General features: G+C 41.3%; 1 protein-coding gene across 3 annotated transcripts in view; it reads right to left on the reverse strand.

Moving 5' to 3' along the window:
• LOC105008702 (CTD nuclear envelope phosphatase 1A) overlaps window positions 1–16035 on the reverse strand; it is a 37990-nt gene extending 21955 nt beyond the window's left edge. Inside the window, exons 1-6 of one of the 3 annotated variants that reach the window (XM_013133103.4) lie at window positions 15885–16035; window positions 15484–15755; window positions 13790–13856; window positions 9934–10067; window positions 9574–9645; window positions 8760–8876 (exon numbers count right to left, since the gene is read on the reverse strand). In XM_013133103.4, the coding sequence (XP_012988557.3) occupies window positions 8760–8876; window positions 9574–9645; window positions 9934–10067; window positions 13790–13856; window positions 15484–15588 (495 nt within the window). In that variant the 5' untranslated portion in view covers window positions 15589–15755; window positions 15885–16035. Of the gene's footprint in view, window positions 1–8759; window positions 8877–9573; window positions 9646–9933; window positions 10068–13789; window positions 13857–15483 lie in introns of all 3 variants that reach the window. The other 2 variants (XM_013133104.4, XM_013133102.4) reach the window with 2 other exon arrangements.
• Between the last annotated feature and the right edge of the window lie 770 nt (window positions 16036–16805).

Here is a 16805-nt window from a genome sequence, read left to right on the forward strand (position 1 = left end):
GGGATCGCCCAGCCACCCTGCGGAGAAAGCTCATTTCGGCCGCCTGTATCCGGGATCTTGTCCTTTCGGTCATGACCCAAAGCTCATGACCATAGGTGAGAGTAGGAACGTAGATTGACCGGTAAATCGAGAGCTTCGCCTTACGGCTCAGCTCTTTCTTCACCACGACAGACCGATACATCGACCGCATTACTGCAGAAGCTGCACCGATCCGTCTGTCAATCTCCCGTTCCATCCTTCCCTCACTCGTGAACAAGACCCCTAGATACTTAAACTCCTCCACTTGAGGCAGGCACTCTCCACCAACCTGAAGTGGGCAAGCCACCCTTTTCCGACTGAGGACCATGGCCTCGGATTTGGAGGTACTGATTTTCATCCCCACCGCTTCACACTCGGCTGCAAACCGTCCAAGTGCATGCTGAAGGTCCTGGCTTGAAGGGGCCAACACGACAACATCATCCGCAAAGAGCAGAGACGAAATCGTGTGGTCCCCAAACCTGACACCCTCCGGCCCCTGGCTGCGCCTAGAAATTCTGTCCATAAAAATTACGAACAAAACCGGTGACAAAGGGCAGCCCTGCCGGAGTCCAACATGCACAGGGAACAAGTCTGACTTACTGCCGGCAATGCGGACCAAGCTCCTGCTTCGGTCGTACAGGGACCTGACAGCCCTTAGCAAAGGACCCAGGACCCCATATTCCCGAAGCACTCTCCACAGGATGCCGCGAGGGACACAGTCGAATGCCTTCTCCAAATCCACAAAACACATGTGGACTGGTTGGGCAAACTCCCATGAACCCTCCATCACCCTGTAGAGGGTATAGAGCTGGTCCAGTGTTCCACGGCCTGGACGAAAACCACACTGTTCCTCCTGAATCCGAGGTTCTACTATCGGCCGTATTCTCCTCTCCAGAACCCTGGCATAGACTTTCCCGGGGAGGCTGAGAAGTGTGATCCCCCTATAGTTGGAACACACCCTCCGGTCCCCCTTCTTATAAAGAGGGACCACCACCCCGGTCTGCCATCCCAGAGGCACTGTCCCCGACTGCCACGCGATGTTGCACAGGCGTGTCAGCCAAGACAGCCCCACAACATCCAGAGACTTGAGGTACTCAGGGCGGATCTCATCCACCCCCGGTGCCTTGCCACCGAGGAGTTTCTTAACCACCTCGGTGACTTCAGCCCGGGTGATGGACGAGTCCACCTCTGAGCCCTCATCCTCTGCTTCCTCAATGGAAGACGTGACGGCGGGATTGAGGAGATCCTCGAAGTACTCCTTCCACCGCCCGACGACATCCCCAGTTGAGGTCAGCAGCTGCCCACCTCTACTGTAAACAGCGTTGGTAGGGCACTGTTTCCCTCTCCTGAGGTGCCGGATGGTTTGCCAGAATCTCTTCGAGGCCAGCCGATAGTCCTTCTCCATGGCCTCACCGAACTCCTCCCAGGCCCGAGTTTTTGCCTCCACAACCACCCGGGCTGCAGTCCGCTTGGCCTGTCGGTACCCGTCAGCTGCCTCTGGAGTCCCACAAGCCAACCAGGCCTGATAGGACTCCTTCTTCAGCTTGACAGCATCCCTTACTTCCGGTGTCCACCACCGGGTTCGGGGATTGCCGCCTCGACAGGCACCGGAGACCTTACGGCCACAGCTCCGAGCGGCCGCTTCGACAATGGCGGTGGAGAACATGGTCCACTCGGACTCAATATCTCCAGCCTCCCTCGGGATCCAGTCAAAGCTCTGCCGGAGGTGGGAGTTAAAGATCTCTCTGACAGGAGACTCGGCCAGACGTTCCCAGCAGACCCTTACAGTACGCTTGGGCCTGCCGAGTCTGTCCAGCTTCCTCCCCCGCCATCGGATCCAACTCACAACCAGGTGGTGATCAGTTGACAGCTCCGCCCCTCTCTTCACCCGAGTGTCCAAGACATACGGCCGCAGGTCAGATGAAACGACAACAAAGTCGATCATCGACCTACGGCCTAGGGTGTCCTGGTGCCACGTGCACTGATGGACACCCTTATGCTTGAACATGGTGTTCGTTATTGACAAACTGTGACTAGCACAGAAGTCCAATAACTGAACACCGCTCGGGTTCAGATCAGGGGGGCCGTTCCTCCCAATCACGCCCCTCCAGGTGTCACTGTCGTTGCCCACGTGGGCGTTGAAGTCCCCCAGTAGAACGATAGAGTCCCCAGTCGGAGCACTTTCCAGCACCCCTCCCAGAGACTCCAAGAAGGTCGGGTACTCTGCACTGCCGTTCGGCCCGTAGGCACAAACAACAGTGAGAGACCTATCCCCGACCCGTAGGCGCAGGGAAACGACCCTCTCGTTCACCGGGGAAAAACATACGATAATATCAAATCAATGGACATGAACAATAAATGCGCTGTCAAAATTGGTAATAAAGATTTCCACATACACAGCGCAGTGGTTAGCTATTAAACTTATTGTATGGACGACCATATAGAGTAGTCTTTGCACAATACTTTAGTTCTGTTAATAAACGTTCTGTTGCCCACGTTACTTCAGCAAAAAATGGTATGGCCTGGATAAAAGTTGCATTTGGGGACTATACGGTGCTCATCAGCAAGCTCTGTGGTCTTGTGGGAAACATGCTCGATCTTTAACATTTTGACCCTGGTTCAATTCCCCTCTCAGCCGTTCCAATTTTTGTCTCTTAGAAATATTTATCCACTCTGTACTATTCAGGCGTTGCACAACAATATATATCCACTCTGTAATACCATATATTTAAGAGAATAACTGTATTACGTAAACCCATGTATACTGTAACTGTTTTCTAAAGAAATAAACTAGCCATGGAGTGAGAGTGGAGTCATTGTTTTTCATTATAGGTAGGCTGTATAGCTTTTAGCTAGCCATCTACAGTAATCTTCATACCAGAGTACACATTTCAACAAAATTGTAATGGCTGAGGTAAAAGTTGCATTTGGAGACTATACGGAGCTTGTCTGAGTACCAGCAAGCACTGTGGTTTTGTGGGAACATCCCCGACCTTGATGCACATCAAGGCCGTAATTATAATATACATTGGGGGGGGGGACATCCCCCTCAATATTCAAATATGCTCAAAATGTCCCCCTCAATATATTCATAAAAAATAATCATAAAATAAAAATGTGCTATGCTATGACAAGCAACCACTCATCACCATCCAAAATAATTATTAGCAAATGTAATCATAACTAGAACTAAACAAAAAAATGCCATTATTACCTAAAATTAGTATTATGGTGTACTGCAGTTCGGCATGTGGTTTGGCCAAGTGTAGTTGCCATACCCCAGAACAACAAGCCATTGCTGGAGTGCTGTGAGTAGGTACAATCAATAAATGTCAAACACTGTACTGTCTCGCTATTTCATTATTTTAAATTGTATTAAAATGTTTTATATTAAAATCTAATGTGTTACATTCGCTATATCACTGTCAATTTTGATAGTTTTAACGACAATGTCAATACGTCATTTTGCGCTGGAACTGTAGCCTAATTGTGGAAATACAATTACAGACAATTTTAACAAAATGTTAAGTGGAAACAAATGTTTTTGGAGAAAACGGGCTGATTTGCGAGTGCTAATCAATCAACCATCACTAATATTAGCTAACATAGCTAGGTTACCTGGAAAGTTAATTAGCCACACATTCACCCAGCGACCAACAAAGGTGCTCACTCAACGTTAATGTCTTTATTATGTTATATTTGTGAGAAAGCCCAAGTGTCAGTCATTTATATTGCACTGCATGTGTAATTTATGTAGACAGTAGTAGCTTTCATTTAGTGCATACTCGTATAGTCCTGTATAGCTGTATTTGCTTATGATAAATAGCATTATTGTTTGTTTGATTAAAGTGCAAGAAGTTTGATTAAAATCAGCTTTCATTCACACTGATAGTCATTATGAACAAGAGGAAGGGTGGCAGTGACATTTGTCAATTTTTTGGGCAACCTCATAAAAGCGAGCTGTGAGAAAATGAATGCCAATCAGATGACAGAACTATACAGTAGTACAAAAGGTGAGTCTATGTTTCTTGATATAATAATCATTGTCATTCAGATCAGAAATGGTTAGTAATCCATTCCTGAACTCCATGGCAAGAAACACCACTTGCTTATTGATAAGTGTGCAGCAAAACAAAGACAAAAACACAACTGATGTTACGGGATTCTGCCTTGGATTCTCTAGGGCTTTTGAAGGTTACAGCAAAGACAAAACACTTTTCTCCACACACAGTTGTCCACACAATAAAGCAGATCTTACATGTTCTAAAAATGACAATAACTAATTTCCGACCAAAATTGAAGTTACAGCCGTTTGCCTTTGCACGGCAGTAGACACTTATCACATACAACACTACCATCTGTTTAAATACCGTAATGGTTAAAGACAGAGTGCCCCATAGAAAACATACAGATCAAAACCAGCCAGGGACAACAACATTTATCCCTTCAAATCACATGCCAGAAGAACTAGGCTTGCCTGGATCAGTTTTTGGTTTCAATTGTACAGCCAGATATTCTCAGTGTTTTTCCTGCTTAATTTTTGGTGCCCCTGCAAAGAGGTTTTAGCGAGCGCCAAGAATTGGGGGGGAAAATTTGCTTTTCAAATCTTCTATGAATGTGTTTAATATCAATTTATCAAACCACTGTTTAACAAGAAGAACATAAACCAAAGACTGATGAGATCCTTTAAGCGACGTAATTTTCCCATGTCGTTTTGCCGGACAGCCTAAGAGGAGCCAGCCAAGAAGAGCAATTGTCTCTTACTGAGTGAGTGAGTGAGTGAGTGAGTGACTGACTACCCCTTGTTAAATAGCGTAGTGGTTGAGGTGCGTACCTGCAACCAATAGGTCCCGCGTTCAAATCTCATTACAGTCAAAGCAAATTATGCATTAGGATTTGTCCCAGATAAATAAAAACGTCGCTGGATACAAACCTTACGTCAAAACGTAAACACTGCAGAAGTCAAACGTAAACACTGCAGAAAAACTGTTTCAGTGACCAAAGGAAATACCACCAATCTGTTTCAACACTTGGAGGACAATCACGTTACCGAATATGAACAGTGCATGGCAAAAAAATAAAGAGATTGACAAGTGCCCAGCAACAATTGCCTCCACAAAGCAGGTGTCAATAACACAAACATTTACAAATGCTACACATTATGAAAAAGGATTCAAGAAGATGGAAAGAAATGACTGATGCAATTTGTCACATCGCAAAAGTTATGGCTCCCATAGCTACAGTGGGTTTAAAAACCTTGTTAAAACTCTTGACAGAAGATAATGTCATCGTGACCATATTTATCACGATGACACAATATAAAGTGGGGAGAACAAGTACACTGCCAATTTTGCAGGTTTTCCTACTTACAAAGCATGTAGATGTCTAATTTTTATCATAGGTATTCTTCAACTGTGAGTGACAGGCAACAAGGCAACAACTGTTGGTGCAATAATTAGAAAATGGAAGAAGTTCAAGATGACGGTCATTCTCCCTCGGTCTGGGGCTCCATCCAAGATCTCACCTCGTGCGGCATCAATGATCATGAGGAAGGTGAGGGATCCGCCCAGAACTACACGGCAGGACCTGGTCAATGACCTGAAGAGAGCTGGGACCACAGTCTCAAAGAAAACCATTAGTAACACACTACCCAGTCATGGATTAAAATACTGCAGCACACGCAAGGTCCCCCTGCTCAAACCAGCGCATGTCCAGGCCCATCTGAAATGATGGGCCCAAGAACACCATCCCAACCATGAAGCATGGAGGTGGAAACATCATTCTTTGGGGATGCTTTTCGGCAAAGGGGACAGGACGACTGCACCGTATTGAGGGGAGGATGGATGGGGCCATGTATTGCGAGATCTTGGCCAACAACCTCCTTCCCTCAGTAAGAGCATTGAAGATGGGTCGTGGCTGGGACTTCCAGCAACAACCCAAAACACACAGCCAGGGCAACTAAGGAGTGGCTCCGTAAGAAGCATCTCAAGGTCCTGGAGTGGCCTAGCCAGTCACCAGACATGAACCCAATAGAACATCTTTGGAGGGAGCTGAAAGTCCCTGCTGCAGTGTGTCCAAACCTGGTCAGGAACTACAAGAAACTCTGTAATTGCAAACAAAGGTTTCTGTACCAAATATTAAGTTCTGCTTCACTGATGTATCAAATACTTCTGTCATGCAATAAAATGCCCATTAATTAAAATCACACAGTGTGATTTTCTGGATTTTTGTTTTAGATTCCGTCACTCACAGTTGAAGAGTACCTATGATAAAAATTACAGACTTCTACATGCTTTATAAGTGGGAAAACCTGCAAAATCGGCAGTGTATCAAATACTTGTTCTCCCCACTGTATATATATTTGTTTTACCAGTTTTGTAAATGGGGTTTCATTTATTCAAACATGATAAGACATTTTTGTTTATCAAAGGGTCAGAAATAACATGAAAATGCATAGATTTCTAACATAAGGTGTCATTGCCTTTACTGTACACAGACCAATCATGCTTACTGTTGTGTGTAGTAACCCCCCAAAGGCCATTCTGAGCCTTGAAAAACCCTGATAATATGAAGTATTTCACAGAGGGGTGCCCAGTGGAGCATGAGGTAGCAGAGGCTGGAATACCACCTTTGCCGAACGGTGAGCCCTGTTGTGCCTAGAAGTTGTATAGGTTCAAGTTTTATATTACAATGAAATTTGACAAAAAATTTAAACTGATTTTTTTGGCCCTTATGTTATTCGGTAGGTCTGTCAATTGACTACGATTTTATTTGTATAATAGTCACATGGTCAAGCAACACCATATCCATCGCGCAGCTGTTTGCTGTGTATTTATCCTAAACAACACCAGAAATGTGTTTTTTTTAACAGATATACTGAGGAGGAAAAGGGAGACATGAAAAGAAGTCAGGTGTACTGGACATGAATTGTGAAATATTTTGTAATTTGCCTGGGCAAATCTATTTACTTTTCAGTGTTCAAGTAAGTTTAGGAGATCTTCACTGTTCAATGTTGATAGGCTCCTACCTCCAATCTGACTGTATAGCTAATGTAACAGCTGCTGTTGATCACACTATTGATTTTAATTGAACACAGTTTAATTGTTTATAATTCAATTCATGCTCTTAAAGATGGAAAAATAAAACCTTCACCCCTCTTGACTTATTTGTATGTTATTACTTAAACAACAAGTGGCTTTTAATAAAACATTGTTTGCTTGAAGATTACTACTAATTCACAGATAAAAAAAATCTTAATCAGGGACAGCATTAATTGATTCATTATTACTTTTTCAATCAACATTTTCAGTAAAGATCCATATTTTAGCCAGATTGCAAATTTTCAAGCCTAGACCCAGGAGATCTATACAGTCCCATCTCCTGTTAGACACTGTGGATATACAGTGGATATAAAAAGTCTACACACCCCTGTTAAAATGCCAGGTTCTTGTGATGTAAAAGAATGAGACAAAGATAAATCATGTCAGAACTTTTTCCAACTTTAATGTGACCTATAACGGTTCCAGCTGAAGAAAAACTGCTGCCACCACCATGCTTCACTGTGGGTATGGTGTTCTTTGGGTGGGGTGCAGTGTTGTTTTCGCACCAAACATACCTTTTGGAATTATAGCCAAAAGGTTCAACCTTGGTTTCATCACACCATAACACATTTTCCCACGTGCTTTTGGGGGACTTGATGATGATGACTACTTTTGCAAGCTTCAGCTGGGCTTGGATGTTTGTCACTGTAAGAAAAGGCTTCCGTCTTGCCACCCCACCCCATAACCCATTCATATGAAGATTTTTGTCACATGTAGCACAGAGCCAGTTCTCGCCAGAAATTCCTGCAGTTCCTTTAATGTTGCTGTAGGCCTCTTGGAAGCCTCCCTGACCAGTTTTCTTCTCGTCTTTTCATACATTTTGGAGGAACGTCCAGTTTTAGTTAATGTCTCTGTTGTGCCATATTTTCTCCACTTGATGATGACTGTCTTCACTGTGTTCCATGGTATATCTAATGCTTTGGAAATTATTCTGTACCCTTCTCCTGACTGATATCTTTCAACAACGAAAACCTGATGCTGATGCTTTGGAAGCTCTCTGCAGACCATGGCTTTTGTGCTGAGATGCAACTAAGAAAATGTCAGGAAAAACCTACTAAAACAGCTGAACTTTATTTGGAATTAATCAAAGTCACTTTAAATGATGGCAGGTGTGTAATGACATATTTAACATGGGTTTGTGATTGGTTATTTTGAACACAACCACATCCCCAGTTATAAGAGGGTGTGCAACCACACTTATGCAACCAGGTTATTGTAAGGTTTTTATTTTAAATGTTTCCCCCTCGAAGATTTCTGTTTGTTTTTCAATTGAATTGTTCACATTATAGGTCAAATTAAAAGTGGAAAAAGTTCTGACATGATTTCTTTGTCTCATTCTTTTACTTCACAAAAACCTGGCATTTTCACAAGGGTGTGTAGACTTTTTATATCCACTGTATAACAATACATTTTCTGTTTAATAATTACAAAAAAAAAAAAAAACACCAAGTGTGGGTGCGAAAACATTTAGGATGTGAAATACAAGTCCTTAGGTCATGGAGCTTATTGAAGATGCATTTTAGTCCACCAATAGGATACATTTGTGCATGGGAAACCAACCCTCAACCCTTCTCTGCTACACAGAGAAAGGAGTGTGCCCCTTAACAGAGCTAACATCAACCAGTCAGTGGGCCTATTTACCTGTCTGTAGTATCGTCGTTTCAGGATGTCCCTGTCCCTGTCTAGCTTGTCAGACACAGCAGAGCCATATATTTCCATACTGGCAGTGAAAACCACCAGCTCGTACCAATGACTAACCTGATGAATGAGAAAGAAGAGAGGTTACATCTCACAAACAAACAATTTACATTTAGATTTCAGCTTATTTATAGTGACATACATGAGCAATAAGGGTAAATTGACATTCTTCAGTAGTGGTTGGCCAGAGAATACAATCTTTTCCAAGCACATATGAATCAACAAAAAACATCCCGGTTGAGCGAGCAGTGTAATAAGAAGCACAAATGCTTGGTGAGGACAGCACCAGTGTGGCATTAAATCTGACCAGCTACTCTTTTAGCAAAATAACTCTCCGTATTTCACCACTTTCCTGTCCAGTAAAGCACATGATACCTAGAAAATATGTAATAAATATATAAAAAGGAGTGCTTGGCAAAATCTAAATCAGAAGACACTTCTTGATCTTTGACTCTCCTAAATCCTCTGGGGAGTTGCTGTGATAAGGCTAGCCCATAATCCTAAAATAGACCAAGAAATTGAAAGGGTAAAGACACTGGGAGCAAATTAAATACCAAACAAATAAAATCCAAAACAGGAGAGAACCACTAAATAAATTACATAAAACAATTACAAGTAATACATTAATTTACAAAGTAACCCCATTTGTCTAAAACACTACTAACCCTAACAGTTTTAATTGCTAGCTTTTCAAATACAAAAAAGTCCATACCTGCTCCTATTATTTGAATACTGACACAAAAGGCTTGTCACTTACCACTTCTAAGAAGAAGTCCACATGTGGCCTTTTATGTACAAAAAATCTGACAGGATGTTTGTCGATAACCACCTTCAAGAAAGAGAGAGAGAGCAAGCGAGAGAGGGAGACAGACTCTTTTATATAATAATATAATAAAAAATGCCTTCATCCTTAAATTGTTTTATTTACGTTTTTTTAAAGAAACTCTCTTATTGTAATTTGCTTCAGCAATGTAAACATGTTTCTCATGCCAAATAGAGAGTGGGACTTGGGTGAGAGATACAAGAAGCATTCCTGAAATAAGTGACGTACAAGTGAATCTGGTGTGTGTGTTACTGCTCATAAAATCCATAGTGCAGGAAACTGGTAGGCCAATACCTTTAGGATGAAGTCTGGCGGAGTGCCTGGTCTCACTGTGGGCCTCATTACACCGTCATGGTGGGAGTGGATTAGGGTCTCGTCCAAGTCCAGCACAAGAACCTTCTTCTTTACCGCGTCTGATGAGCACAAATCTAATCAAAATCTATAGGTCAGTTTTCCATTACAGTCAAAGCCATAGGTCCAAGATTTGATTGGCTTTAAAAAACAGGGGCAGAACATAGCTTAGAGCATCTGACCAGCAATTAAAAGTTTGCAAGATTGACTTCCCATACCAGCAATTAAAAAAAGTTTAAATGTTTGTTATGTTTGTCCTTGCGCGAAGTAGTTCAACGGCCTGTAAACATGACCAAATATTTTGGCCGATGCTCCGGGCACGCACTTAATCCTCAACAATATGAAAAACATTGATGTTACCCAAAGAAATCGTACTTGGGAAGTGTCAAAACAGTAACAGCAGTGAATCCTCATGCAGTGCAAAACGTAGCACAACCTTAAGTAGCCTTTTCCCCAAAGCAGAGCAATAATAGTTAGTCAGCTATGCAAAAACACAAATAAATACGTTTAAGATTGGCACAAACTACTTACATTCCTTCCAGACTCCCGGGTGTTTTGGAAAACTGAATAAAGACACATTGCTATAGCTCTATAGCAGACGAAACAACACCTGTGTCAGTGAAATAGTTATCAACTTAATCTGTGTAATGATACAGGAGATCATTTGCATTGGGAGAGTTCAATGAGCAAAATGTTTTCATTTGTGAGCAACACATTGTTCCATGTATGCAGGTGCATGTTTCAATCCAGCCAAGAAAAATCCCCATAATTGATTCCATGTGTTGTGTTTCCCACACCTTTAATGCAAATTGCTCCCCGGGCTCTAATCATTACAGATCTACATTGTAGTCATTTAGCAGATGCTCTTATCCAGAGTGCATGCTAGGTGAAAATACCACACAGTTTAGTAATGAGTGCATTCTATTCCATGAATTAGTTAATCGACAAAGGTCAGTGTTGGAAAGAAGACCATAAAAATAATAAACAAAAAAACAAGAAACCAGGCAAGCCTAGTTCAACTGGCCAGCAATAGAAAGTGTAGCCCTCTCGAATTTCAATCTCGGATCACCCACATGAAAGGCTATGTCGTTAACTACTACATCACAGAGCTGTACATTTGCCGAGTGTCAGTATAGCCATGTGTCTATCCTGAACAAATCCTCTTTTGCCATTTTAACAGTTAATTGGCCATTCATGAACGACTTACTAAGTTTACCCACCACAAATGGCGTCAATGTATGGCGTTTGCCACTGGCTGTTTTAACAGCGTATTAGCCAGTAATAAGCTTTACCGGTATCTACTAACTTACTGGAATAGTCATAAGAATTGAGCAATTGCTAGCGAGTCTGCCAAAGATATTTAATTTCCCTTTTTTTCTTTAATGGCAGAACAACATACATTTTTCTTTCATTCGTGAACGACATTGATACAATAACTATCAACAAAGGGTGACGATAACTAACCTTTTCATCAAGTGAGAACTCGAGAGAATCGTGGAATCTACCAGAAATAATAAATGTTGTTGCTCCCAATAGATTCAAACTTAGGTCTTCCACATGAGAGGCACTGTCTTTAACCACTACGCCACGGCATAACATGTTTCAGTAGTCGCTAGACTCCATTGATGATTGTGTTAAACTGACTAACGTTTCTTATTAAGTTTACTTCCACCATAGCGTTTATGAACTGTATGGCTTTTGTCACTGGCCGCTTTAGCTTATTAGCCAGTAATAGGCTTACTAGTAAGTTATCTACTAACTTCCTAGGAATAATCTGAAGAATTGAGCAATTGCTAGCGAGACTGAAGAGGAACTTTTCCATGCCAGAAACAGTCTCAATATAACCGTATACAGTTTCAGTTAAGGTTTACTATAATGTAAGTATGTATGTTGTTGCCAACAAATGTGTTTGTCTAACCTGACCCAAAACGCATGCACGGTTGCATACTTCAAAGATCCACCAGAAACAGTCGCAATATAACCGTAAACTGTTGTATTTCAGGCTTACTATAATGTAGATACTGAAGGTTTTAGCCAGCGAAGTTTTCGTGTAAATGGAATGATTCATAATGCGTACTTCGCTTCACCTGCGAGGAGATACAAATCGGGACCTATAGTTCACAGTTCTGCTTTTCTAAGCACTACGTATTTAACAAGCGTCAGTCAGTCCCATTCGCTCTTCTTGGCCGGCTCCGCTTACGCGGTCCGGCAAAAATTTTGATGTGTGTTCCACCACTTAAATAAAACAAATAGTCAGGAACACTTTGGTGACTGGCAAGAGATTTTTCAAGTAACTTATCAGAGGATCAGGGGCGAAAATAGATCTAAATTTCTTACCGGTACTGACCTGTGGATGCATGCACTTCCGTGCGCATTTTGTGCCTTATTAGCGAAGGATAGGCCAATTTGATGTGTTGATGGGTTTATAATAACTTTATAATTCTTTAATATAGCTCCCCGTTATGTTGTGCGCATCATGTATTGTGCAGATCATGCAGATAGACACTTATTTTGGGATGTGAAAATTATATTCCATTTGTCTTCTCTTGTCACTTTCAGTATGAAAGCGTTAACAATGAACAAAATTATAATTAGAATGACATATTTATAATAATGTATATCCCATTCATATTGTATACAATTTGAAGTTTAACAGTTTTTTTCTGCATGAATCTCTCGTAGCTGCATGTTTTCTAGGATAAATATAATTGGTTTGTTTGAGCGCAACATTGTTTCAACAGCTTATTTTCCACGGTAATGGAGTGGACAGGCATTTGCATATAGCAGGAAGTGAAGACGTGATTGGGAATCTTTTTTTGCTAAGCTACTAAGTGTAGTGGTTATACTAGCCTACTGTTGTGAATTTGAAAACTAGTTTACTCTTTGTATCATTGTCCATCGCAATGAATAGCCTAAAAACACTGTTGACTTTGTGTGTGAGGTTATGATAATATAGAAGCACTGTACTCTTAAGGGACGTTCATTTTAATAAGCCTACTATCAGACACGCACCTTTAAAGCCTACACATGTACACAGGCAAGGTTTGCTTAATTTGTACTCAAGCTCCTATTCAACAAATACATTTTAACGCACACATTAGAGGGTGAGCGAGAATTGGTTTGTTTGAGCTCAACATTGTTTCAACTGCTTCTTTTACGTGTTAATGGTATGGAGAGGTATTTGCATATAGTGGGAAGAGGAGATGTGATTGGAAGCTTTTTTGTAGACTAGTAAGTGTAGTGGTTAGACTAGTACTGTTGTAAAGGAATTGGAAAACTAGTTTATTCTTTTATATCATACAATCCCAACTCAAAACGACATTTAAGAATTGAATCTAAATTTTTATTGTAATTGACAATATTCTTATATTTTAGCTAGCAGAGCCATTCGGCTTCATTGATCATACATTGCAGAGGATGTTTAGTAGCGCATGAGATGAGATGTGCGCTCCACTTGTAAAATTAAACAGTCAGGGAAACTTCAGTGACTGGCAGAAAATTTTCAAGTCAATCGTGAGGATTGTCCCGATATACGAATATCCCGATTATGGATATCTCCATTTTTCATTGCGATTAGTATTAAAATCATCTATCGTCCCATCCCTACTAGAGACTCTGCTATCCTTAACGGATACCGTTTAAATTCGGAGGAGTTGGGTTAAAAGAAACCTTGGTTGGAACATGAGTAAAACTAGTAAGTAACCCATTTCATGACAGTAGGAGTTACCAGGACAGTGACTCATCACCATGCTAAGAAGCCAGGGACCTTATGACCTCATGAGGGGAACAGGATACTTACTGAGTCGGTTTCTGGACACAGGAGACAGAGGTAATGTGTCATATCGCACTGTCTGGTACTGTATTATCTGCAAAGGAAGAGACAGATGACAGTCATTTGTAATTTCTAAAATATGCAACAATCTACTGAGGTCTCGGCCATATGTCATACGCCCTGTGGCACAGTCAATGCTGGAAACTAGTCTGTGGTGGGCATCTATACGCTATGAGAGTATGCGTTAGACTGCTGCACTTCCAGGAAACCCCAACAGGCCAGGAGCTTCTTTATGCTTTTCTTTTATGCTACTGGAACTAAAATGTGTAAACTACACCTTTTTGTGTGAGCAACACTTTTTTGAATCAGTCCCTGGCATGTGACAAGGACACTCTCAGTCTGTCACGTTTTCTATCTCCTAATGTTAGATTAGAAACATATGCAACAGCCCTCCTCTAGGACTCACACTTCCATGTGCCCTCTGGACTGTGGCTATATTTAACAAAGACACACATACTCAGCTGTCAAAAAGGCCCAAGACAGGGAAGGCAATGGGCAGTTCAAACCATGTTAATGATACTAGTAGTGGCTTCTTAAGATATTTCAGCTTTTACTGTAATGCTGATTAAAAACACCTGCTCACCATATTTTGACAGAAGGTCAAGTGCCTTGCCACTAAATACTGTATAAAATCAGTAGTATGCAAGCTTGCTTTACAATTTTCTGTTACTACAACTATCGGTTTGATTGTGTGTTAAAACACAGTCTAAGGATCAGCTGAACAATGGAGTAAGCAGCTAATAAGGCTTACCGTGCTGATTATAGCTGGCTCATTGGAGAGAGAAAAAAACTCTTACTGAAGTTGTTACATAAAAAGGGTAAGGTCCTCATTATTGGTTGTTTCTTTGAGGGGCAATTATCAAATGTGAAAAGATGTCAAGCTTTAGGTTACACCATAGGGAGTGGGAATTTACAACCATCTTTCCGGAAAGCATTTCTAATAGGACACTAAACTAAACTGGTACTAAATTCTGTGAAAGTACTGTGTTAAAGTCTTGTAAAAGGAATGCGTCTTAAACATTGCAGTCAGACTTTGAGGTCAGTTTTGGTTTATGCACTGCTTTCCCTATTACTCTTGCAAACATATTTTGCATAAAAAAATTAATCTTGCAAAAGAATAACATTTCAAAGAGTGTATAGAGTTTGCGCTCAAAAACATCTACATATACACCCAAAGTCCAGAGTTCAACCATCACTACAGCAGTATCATAAACACAGCCCATGACAGACATAACAGAAAACAATCTGTGCGTTCCCTATTCAGCTTTCCAAGCCTCAACAAACCCAAGTAGTCTCCCAGTCAGTCATTAGTACACCAGTGACCGCCTGTCTAATAACAGTCATTACGGGGCATATTAGGATTCAGTGTTAGTGTTTATCTGCTGGCTAGGAATACATGGCCTGGTCAATGAAATTCTAGCAATAACACAAAAAATTTGTTCAGCTTATATAGTGCTTTTCATTACAGAAAAAAATCTGAAAGTGCTTGAATAATAAAAGTTAGTAGCTACTGTACATAGAGTAGGTCTGTACTGCTTTATAACAACCAATTGACATTAGGCTGTGTTCATCCTAATGTCAATTAGTTCATCCTACTGTCAATATAAGTGGCAATCCCTTAGCAGGGACATAAATACAACTGATAGTTTTGGAATACTCACCGTCCGTAAGTGTCTCCTGAGTATATAGAGAAAAAAACCCCATATTCTAGACGTCACTGCGAGGAAAGTGCGAAAACCAAGTAAGCACTGACGGGTTTTCAGCATGTTGACTGTCACTTAAACAGTCACAAATAGCGGTATAGGCTAAATCCCGAGCGAGTCGGGACCCCAGGTTTCTCCCTCCAGAACCTGAACCTGCAGGTCGGGCTAAAGACACAGGCCAATGGCAACCTTGATGTCAGTTTAAATCCCACGAACACCACAAAACCTTCCTGAAAATGAATGAAAAAATACCATTTAAAAAATAGCCTAGCTGCTAAACCGTGAATAAAAACGAAAGCGAAGAATCCATACGAGTAGCATTTGCTGGCAATCGGCCGCAAGTATAAGTTAGCCCTCACGTGAGGTAATTTGAGAACAATCGCATAAGGCTTAATAGTCCTTCTGGTAAATTTAAGTTGGTTGAAAAAATACGCCAAAAGTCCAAACTAGACGCTTTCAACACAGTCTTCAGACAAATCCGGAACTACACAGCGCGCCGCCATAAGTGTGTCGTCGTCACTTCCGTACAGCAAACATGCGCTTCTTTCAAATAGTTCCCGCCCGCGAATAAGTTACAACAATGATTCGTCGATAAAGAAAGACATGCTCAATACCGCCAGTGACCTACAGGCGGTTCTTTAAAATTGAAAACATAATGTACTGCATAATATTTAATGTACAGTAATATATGAGTCACAATCAATTACGGCGGGTTTAAACACTGTCAGAGACCGTAACTACTATTTATATTTATAACCATTACAGATAACCGCTAGGCGGCAACGCTACTCTAAAACTGCCAGCAGTCAACTTCAGTACTGTACAATCGATAGGAGGTAAATCAGAGTTGTGTCCTGGCGGTTTCATTTTGGTGATGGGTAAATAGTTGTGGAACCAAATGTGTGTATAGTAGCTGTTTGTGTAAATCTGAACTGGGGTAAATTTGGTTTTATGTTTGATAATCGGAGTTTGATCGTCAATACCTCTTCCAAAAAGAATCATACAAACACGACAGTGAAATATATACAGTTGGATGAGGGTAGAGAGAAAGGTACACCCTTTGATTTGATCGAAAATCGAACTTTTCCTTTAGCAGAGCCCAAAATGTTACAACACGCTGTCGAATGTCGGTTCAGTAGTTTAGGGACCGTCATGAAAGTGCAATACCGCTGATTGAATGTGATTAAAATATAATTTACTAACCAGATTTGGTTTTTGTCAGCCAAACCCCTGAAAAAAGAAAATCATAGGTATAGACACTTTTTGTGTTATTAAACAAA

This window comes from Esox lucius, chromosome 7, assembly GCF_011004845.1.
Source record: "Esox lucius isolate fEsoLuc1 chromosome 7, fEsoLuc1.pri, whole genome shotgun sequence".
In the NCBI taxonomy this organism is placed as follows: Eukaryota; Metazoa; Chordata; class Actinopteri; order Esociformes; family Esocidae; genus Esox; species Esox lucius.